Source organism: Myotis davidii, unplaced genomic scaffold, assembly GCF_000327345.1.
Source record: "Myotis davidii unplaced genomic scaffold, ASM32734v1 scaffold415, whole genome shotgun sequence".
Taxonomy (NCBI): domain Eukaryota; kingdom Metazoa; phylum Chordata; class Mammalia; order Chiroptera; family Vespertilionidae; genus Myotis; species Myotis davidii.
In genome coordinates this window covers 2,139,148-2,148,215 of record NW_006287951.1, presented here as the reverse complement: position 1 = coordinate 2,148,215, position 9,068 = coordinate 2,139,148, and the positions used below count along the sequence as shown (strand labels likewise).

Sequence of the window (9,068 nt, the reverse complement as noted above, 5' to 3'; positions counted from 1 at the left end):
TGCAGAGCTGCTCAGTTTCTTCAAAGGATTATTGGCAAGTGTGATTCCGTATAAATCAGTACACGCCAAAGTACAGAAAAGGGATTTAACAATGGGCAGTTTCTTCCCTGACCCCTGAAACTGCAGTTTTAAATTGGTATCTTAAAGATTCCAGAGGGAGAAGAGAACTGCCTAATGAATGCCTCGCATGTTTTGAGGGGCCCTCGAAAAGGGAGCCAACAAAAGGCAGGCTTCCACACCTGCAGACTTCCTCTGCCAGGCTGCGATTCTGGTAGCAGGGTTGTCCTCAAACCTGTTACTGAGCCCCTTCACCACCTCTCCTCGTGCCCCGCCCTCTACCTGGCTCCACTCACAAGCTCACTTCCCTGCCTCTTGCCCTTCTCCTCACTCCTGTCCTGGGCACTGCAGTTATGGCTCTGACCCCGTGTGCTGTTTTCGGCTTCCCTAGGGGTTCTGGTCCCTGGTTAGCTGTGCCTCTGCTTATAATAACTGAGTCCTCCAGTAAAGGAGACAGTACGTGTGGGAAACGTAAGTTTGGCTTTGAATCTGTTAAATTTGAGGGCTATAAGGTTGTTAGGTAGATATGTTTAGTAGGTAATTGGGCACATGAGAGGATTGAAGACAGAGGAGAGTGAGGAGATCCCCATGGGCTGGAACCTAGAGTGCTAGATAGAAGGGTTTGTCATTTGTCAGATAGAGGAGAATAGATCTTTCCTTGGGACTGGGTGCAAAGGATGGGCGTTCTAACAAATCCTCGTGGTGAAAAGAAAGGCAGAAAGGGGGCTCCTCTGTGCTCTCCAAAGGAGAAAAGAACGTTGTTGAGCAACGAAGCAGGCAGAGCAGCAGGCGGTGAAGCATGAGCTCCTGTGAGGTTTGGAATGAGAAAACTAGGGAGAGAGGGTTGGTGAGGAAGGATAGCTGAGCAGGATTAAGGGCTTACCCTCAGCCTGGAGTCAGCGTTGTGTGAGAGCATCCTTCTCCCCTGGGATGTGATCGCCTTTGGCAGTGCTGGGTCACAGGAGTAGAGTGAGGGGCATCGAGAGCTGGGGGGGCAGGGAGTGAACCTAGGGTGTTGATAGGACAGTGTCAGTAACATTGTCATCTTTGGTGTGAGAAAGTGAAACCAGGTTCCTGTTTGGGCTGGGAAGGAGGGAAATAATTGGCTATTATATCTCAGCTGTGAGCACAGCCCCTGCTTATAAATGTGCTTCATAAATGGTGGCTGAATTAGAGTAGGGACAAAGATCTTGTTATGTAGGAATCAGAGGTAGTGATGGGATCTTTGATAGAGTGGGCTTTTTGCATTGTTTGGTTATGGAGCAAGTTCTTGAGTAGGTAGGAATATTGAATATTGGAGCCACCAGGACAATGGCAGGAGATAGAGTGAGCCAAGGGCCAAGGCCTCTGCAAAGACCTGAGTCTGTTGTTCATGTTGATGGCATGAGGAAGAGCTGTTAGGAGTAGAACTTGCGAGCTTCAGAGTGTAGGTGGTTTTGCATGAGGAAGGGATGTCCAGAAAGGACCTAATGATTCTAAAAGAGTGCTGCCCCTACTGCCTAGTCCCTGGGGGTCAGGTGTTGTATGAACTGAATGATAAACGGGAGGACATGACTTCTGAGGAAAGCCAGGTTGGGGGACAAGGTGGGGAAGACATTTGTGACGAGGCTAAAAGTGTGAGGGCTGTTTAAAATAGTGGGGTTCTCAGGGTGGGGGACCAAACAGAAGGGCTGCACCAGTGATCTTGGCAGAGCACAGGAAGGCTGTCAGGATCTCTAGGGTCAGGAGTAGGCTGGTGCTTATGGGAAGTGCAGCGGGACAATAGGGCAGCTACTCTGGAATAACTGCTGATGCCACTGGACTCTTCATTCATCAAGGGTGACCTGTGCCACACTGACAGATGTGCTGCGTTAATTGTCCTGTTTGATCCTCACAATGGGTTCCTTTATCTTCATTTTACAACTGAAACTTGGAAAAGTTAACAATTTTCCTAAGGATCACATAGTCTAATGGTTCCAAACCCAGTTCTTCCTGACTGCCAATGTGTGCACTTGCTCTCCATGTATGGCCTGTTCAGAGATAACGTGGATACAGGGATACAGTGAGTGCATTCTCTCACTGTTAGCCAATGAGAATTGTTGAAAAGCCTGCTAGCACCTCCTGGTGGCAGTGACCGTGTGGTGGTGTGCTAAGGTGAGAGTGAACACTTCCTAGCCAAGTACCACTAAGTCACTTACTGATGTGCAGCAGCAAGAACATTTCCTTTATGAACAGTTGCACTTATCAAATACAGCCGTTAACAGTTATCTGTATACCTCCTGTAACTGCAAAGCAGTAGTTTAATGTTGGCATCTCCCTACAGCATTCAGGGGCTTTCAGATAGAGTGTGAAAGGAGAAACCCAGAGAGTTAAATTCATTGGATTGAGTCCCTTTTCTTATCCATGGATAGACACCCCCTTCCCTGGAGCCATACCAAAGGCCAGTCCGTTCTCTTACATCAGGGGTGGGGAACATCATCCGGCCAGCAGGCCATATAAGGCCTACGAAATCATTTGGTCTGGCCTGCCAAGGCATTAGGGGTGAGTTCATTAAATGTTTGACCAAATATAGCAGGCTAATTTTTAAGTTGATAATTTTGTATAGTTCTTGAATGATGTTATAAATATCCAAATGGCCTTTGGCAGAAAAAAGGTTCCCCAACCTTGTCTTAGATATGGGATGATCCTTTTTCCCAGTTTCCTTTCATCTTTATGATGTCCCATTTCATTGGCTTTTTTCATTAGCATATACATTGGGAATACCTCCCATTGATAAAAGAAGACAGAAAAGCTTTGGGATTCCACCCCCCACCCTCCCCAGCTACTGCCTGGTTCCAATTCTTCCTCATTGTTTCTTAAACAAGATTTGCAAATTGCCAATTATAAAGTACAGTATAGGGAATGTAGTCATTAATATCATAATAACTATGCATGATGTCAGATGGGTACTAGACTTATTGGGGTGACCACTTTGTAAGTTACATAAATGTCTAATCACTATGTTGTACACCTGAAGTGAATATAATATTGTATGTTAACTATAATTGAAAATTTAAATTTTTTTTAAAAGAATGGGTTCTTGAACCTCTTTCCTGCTACTCTTTTCCCAACCCACTGCCCCTTGGCTTCCATCTATCCTAGCCATCCACCAAAGCTGTTCTTGTGACCCCTGAATGGGAGCAGGTACTACTAATAGTCTTATCAAGACCCCATGGGCCCTGGCCAGTGTGGCTCATGGTGAGGGCATTGTCCCACATACCAAAGGATCGTGGGTTCAATTCCCAGTTGGGGCACATACTGAGGTTACAGGTTCGAACCCCAATGGAAACAGCCAATTGATGGTTCGTTCTCTCTCTCTCTCACTCTCTCTCTCTGTCTCTCTCTCTCTCTCTCTCTCCTTTTCTCTCTCTCTGGATTCAATGGAAAAAATGTCCTTGGGTGAGGATTAAAAAAGGAGAAAAAGGTCCCATGGGCAGAACAAAGACTAATGAGAGATATATGGCCTTATTGAAGGTGGCAGCCATTCTGAATTTCAACTATTGCTTTGCAGTTTGAGCTGTTTTCTTCCATGAACATCTTTCTAAGCAGCAAGACTATTTCTTTATTGATGCTGGTTGGTTCTTTTAAGTCATTCTGTGTAGGGCAGATATTTGATAGATAAATATTGGTATTCCAGAGATAACATCTTAATCACCTCTTTCCCCTTTTGGATTCTGACTCACTTGAGAAACAGATTCAGAAGTTAGATGGGCATCCAACCATGAATTTGCTTAATGGTGAAAGTTGGACTAGAGAATGTGGCTTAGATATTCTATTAGAAATTCCTGCCTTGGAATCTGCTTGTGGGAGTGGGTCTGCCAGCCACATGTAGCCCATCAGAGCTTGGCTTTTATCAGCCAGAGGAGGCATTGCTGGCTAACCCTGGTCTGTGAATTACACATCTCAAGGGCTCTCCAGGCTTCCTTTTCAATGGCTGTGTAGTTCTCAGCAGAATTTCTGAAATCTACATGGCAGATTTACAGGATTGTGGTGGATAGGAAGTAGACAGTGGCTTACTGGGCTGAATTTTTGTCCAGTTGAAAATTCCTAGGACTGTTTCTATTTGCATTGTTTAATAGCTAGATTGTACACATGAAAGGCGCACGTATTCATTAATGAGCCAAATCAGTGAAGTCAGGTTATCAGTGTCCTTTCTGTTATCATCCAGTTTGTTTATTTCTCCATTTTACAGGTTGAATATAAGTTGGGATTCCAAGTAGACAACTTTGTGGCAATGGACATGCCCCAGGTCAACATTTCTGCTCAGGGGGAAGTTCCACGCACTTTATCAGGTGAGTCTCAAAGACAATGTTTACCCCACTGATTACAACTGTGTCTCCCGTATTTCAAAAAGAACAATTTATATTCTATACTGCTGTGTGGTGCATCTTACTTGATAGGCATAAGATATACAAGTACTTTGAAAAGTAATTTTTATAAATTTTGATGATTTTTACTGTCTTTTAAACCATTCCCTCTTTTCCATCACCTCCAGAACTGTCTGTGCTCAGCTCTTCCTTACCTCCCTTTCTGCATTGCTGGCATTGGCCTCTGTATGGGCCCCCGTGTTTGGTCTTGTTCCTCTGGGAGTAATTCTCACAACCATGTCCCCCACCTCCATCAACTGAATGCATCCCAGACGCTCCACCCAGCATGCTGTAGGTTGACCGTCTGCCCCTGCCTGTCTGGCCTTGTTGCTGCACTTGCCCCAGAGTTCCAGCAGCTCCACATCCATGCAGTTCTGATACCCACGCCTTTGCATGTGCTGGTCTCTGTATTTGGAACCATCTTTTCCTCTTGTGAGCTCCCATTCACGTGTAATAGTCTACAAGTCTCAAAATCTGCACTGTTCTCTTCCTGCCTCCTCCTCTCCCTCCAATAGTTAACCCTTTCTTCTGTTCTTGCTTCCCCATAGAATCGTTATTTCACTATTTTTGAACAGATATACATTACCTTTTTTTTTTTTTAAACAATGGAACACAAGTCTTTTTTTTTTTAATATATTTTATTGATTTTTTACAGAGAGGAAGGGAGAGAGATAGAGAGTTAGAAACACCGATGAGAGAGAGACATCGATCAGCTGCCTCCTGCACATCTCCCACTGGGGATGTGCCCGCAACCCAGGTACATGCCCTCGACCGGAATCAAACCTGGGACCCTCCAGTCCGCAGGCCGACGCTCCATCCACTGAGCCAAACCGGTTTCGGCCAGATATACATTATCTTGTAATTTTTTGTTTTTTTTCTCTCCCTGCTAGCCTGTGACCACCCAAAGGGCAGGTGCTGTCTTTTTCAACTCTCTACCCTTGGCATCTAGCATAACATCTGGCCTGGGATAGGCACTCGGGCTTGTCTGAGTAAATTATCAAAGTGTCATATTCACACCCGTTTAATTACTTTTGGACCAGCCTTTTGAGAAAGATGTGAAATTTTAAGAAAATGGAAATTATTAAAACTTGGAAGTATAAGCCACAGTGATGTTGAGGAAGTCTTCCTGGCAGTCTTATTCACTGTTATATATTTTGATTGATTTCAGAGAGAGAATGGGAGAGGGAGAGAGAGAGAGAAACATCAGTGATGAGAGAATCATTGATTGGCTGCCTCCTGCATGCCCCTCACTGGGGATCGAGCCTGTAACCCAGACATGTGCCCTGACTGGGAATTGAACCATGACCTCCTGGTTCATGGGTCGATACTCAACCACAGAACCATACCGGCCATGCCACACAGTTTTATATTTAATCTCTTCATTAAGAGCAGTACATATTGAATTCAGGTGGTGAATTGTCTTTCCTTTTTATCAAGTAATGTTTATTGTTGATGTGGCTGGTAAGGTGGCAGTGTTTCCTTTATGTTTTTGTAGCTTAACTATATCATAGTAAGACAGTGATTCTCAACCTTCCTAATGCCGCGACCCTTTAATACAGTTCCTCATGTTATGCCCCCCAATTTCATTGTTACAAATTGAACATAATTAAAGCACAGTGATTAATCACAAAAACAATATGTAATTATAGATGTGTCTTCCAATGGTCTTAGGCGACCACTGTGAAAGGGTCGTTTGACCCTCAAAGGGGTCGCGACCCACAGGTTGAGAACCGCTGCAGTAAGAGAGCATATGAGACAAAGTGATATTAATATCATGAGCAAAAGTTGAAAATAATTCTCTCTCCACTTATTTCTTGGTTTGTTCTTTAACACTAACTTTTACGTTTGTGATAAATGAAATAATGTCTCAAGCTTTGTAGCCTGAAGATAAGTCTTCTGAAAGTTTCTGCTTAAAATTTTATGTATTTTTAGTTTTATTAAAACAAAAATCAAATAATTTAAAGATATTTGATGGACTTTAGTGTTGAATTTTAGAAAACTAAAATAAATTTTCTTTTTCTTTTTTTAAACAGTGTTCCGGGTTGAGCTTTCCTGTACTGGCAAAGTAGATTCTGAGGTTATGATTCTAATGCAGCTCAACTTGACAGTAACCTCTTCAAAAAACTTTACAGTCTTAAATTTTAAGCGAAGGAAAATGTGCTACAAAAGTAAGGAATTTATTTACCAATTTATGTATTCTATATAGATTGTAAGAAGGTCAAAAATAGATTTTGTAGTGTTTTTTACAGATTTGTAACCAAATCTCTATTATAATTGTAAGTGAGGAAAGGAAGAACACTGCCAAATGAAATTCCAAGGTAATCGCCAGGTCATCTTCTGGCCAGGAACCAGCCCCCCTCCCCCCGCCCCTGCTTTCTCAAAATCTTTTGCCAGAATTGTGAGGGAATCTTATATTAGGAATGCGAAATAGCACTGTAGTAATTGAAGACTTAAAGAAATCAGGTGATTCTGACAGGGGCCCCAGTAAAGGAGTATTTATTGTATTTCCCTTATAAAGTTACTACTATACAGAAGCATTGCCTGAGGTCAGAGAGACCGGGGTTAGAATTATGGCTCTGCTCTTGGCAGAAGGTTAGGACAAATTACTTAATCCAAATCTCAGTGGTTTTTTAATCTAAAAATTGGGCATAATAATCTGTTTCAGAGGTGTGTATTGTTTGTTTTAGATCGAATCTAGCCTAAAGCTTAGAATACCATTTGTGGGTACTTAAATATTAGGTGTTTTTGCTTTTGAATAATTTGTTACTCAAATTATTGTGCTTATAATGTTCCAAGTACTTTACAGCATTAAACCCATTTATTTTATCATTTTAAAAAAGTATATTATTGATTTTAGAGAGAGGAAGGGAGAGGGAGAGAGAGAAATAGAAACATCAGTGCTGAGAGAGAATCGTTGATCGGCTGTCTCCTGCGTGCCCCTTACTGGGAATATAGCCTGCAACCCAGGTATGTGCCCTGACTGGGAATTGAACCATGTCCTCCTTGTTCATGGGTCAACACTCAGCCACTGAGCTACACCAGCTGGGCACAGAAACCCTTTTTCATTGAGCATCTATCTATAAGGATCACACTTTGGTTAATGATGATTATAGTGATGATTATCAGAATAGTAATCTATCATTTATTATGTTTTAAGCAAGAATTCATATCACATTTCAAATGGTTATAATTAAAGTGTGAACGTGAAATACGTGTAAGATCTTCATCTCTTTGGCAGGTTAGAAACAATATCTTAGTATTACGTTTGCAACAAATATCTTAGTTCAGGCAGTGTTCTGCTATAACATAAAACTATGTTAGAGAAAATTTAGAAAATTAATTATAATATTTAAGGATTTTCACAGAAAATAATTTCTAAAGCATTTTCTATCTCCTTTTTAATTCAGAACTTGAAGAAGTAAAAACTTCAGCATTGGACAAAAACACTAGCAGAACTATTTGTAAGTGTTTCTGTATTATCCTTCTCCTTCATTAGGAATGAAAAATGGTGATTGGAAATGAACATGATTACATGAAGCTTGGAGGCCTTGTGGTTTCCAGTTTGTCAAAAGATAAACACCATGCTGTTTAATTTGCTGTTTTGCAGATTGGTATAGTCAGATGAAATTACTAGAATACTAAACATTTCCAGAAGTAAAATTCATATCCTATATAATAAAAGCCTAATATGCTAAGTGTCCAGTTGTCTGGTCGGCTGTTCAACCAGTCAAAGTGTAATATACCAATGATATGCCAAGGCCACTCAACCGCTCGCTATGATGTGCACAGACCACCAGGGGACAGTCGATTGGTTGACCAGTTCCTATGACGTGCACTGACCACCAAGGGGCAGATGCTCCAACTGGTAGGTTAGCTTGCTGCTGGGGTCTGGCTGATCAGGACTGAGGGAGACGGGCTGGACATGCCCTGGAGCCCTCCCATGGTCCCTCCCTGGCTGATCAACCTCCTGCATCCCTCCCCAGCCCTGAACGTGCACCAGTGGGGTCCCTCAGCCAGGCCTGCGCCGTCTCACAATCCAAGACCCCTCGAGGGATGTCAGAGAGCTTGTTTCGGCTTGCACCAGTGGGGTCCCTCAGCCAGGCCTGCGCCGTCTCACAATCCAAGACCCCTCGAGGGATGTCAGAGAGCTTGTTTCGGCTTGATCCCGCAGGCCAGGCCGAGGGAACCCACTGGTGCATGAATTCGGGCATCGGGCCTCTAATCCTATCTAATAAAAGAGAAACATGGTAATTGGCGTACGACCGCTACCCTTCCCATTGGCTAATCAGCAGGATATGCAAATTAACTACCAGCCAAGATGGCGGCCAGCAGCCAGGCAGCTTGAAACTAACATGAGACTTGCTTGCTTCAGTAACGGAGGAAACCAACGCTCCCCGCCTGCTTTGCCGGCCTCTGAGCCTGCAGTTTGAAACATTGTAACAAATATAGAAGCTAAACAAAACCCCAGAACCCAGCTTTCAGCAAGCTGGGATCTCAGAGCTGGAGTTATATCTGGAGTTATACATTGTTTTGAACTGAAACAAATGAGATACCTACTTTCAGCAGCAGAGGCCTAAGAGCTAGAGCCTCAGAGCTAAAGCTGGCCCAGAATAAAAAAAGAAGAAG

General features: G+C 43.0%; 1 protein-coding gene across 5 annotated transcripts in view; it reads left to right on the top strand.

Annotated features, from left to right (window-relative positions):
* The window catches only part of RYK (receptor-like tyrosine kinase), a 62,032-nt gene that overhangs the window by 8,092 nt on the left and 44,872 nt on the right, over positions 1-9,068 (top strand). For all 5 annotated transcript variants that reach the window (XM_015561375.1, XM_015561374.1, XM_015561376.1 and 2 more), the window contains 3 exons: positions 4,268-4,367; positions 6,476-6,610; positions 7,850-7,903. In XM_015561375.1, the coding sequence (XP_015416861.1) occupies positions 4,268-4,367; positions 6,476-6,610; positions 7,850-7,903 (289 nt within the window). The remainder of the gene's footprint in view (positions 1-4,267; positions 4,368-6,475; positions 6,611-7,849; positions 7,904-9,068) is intronic.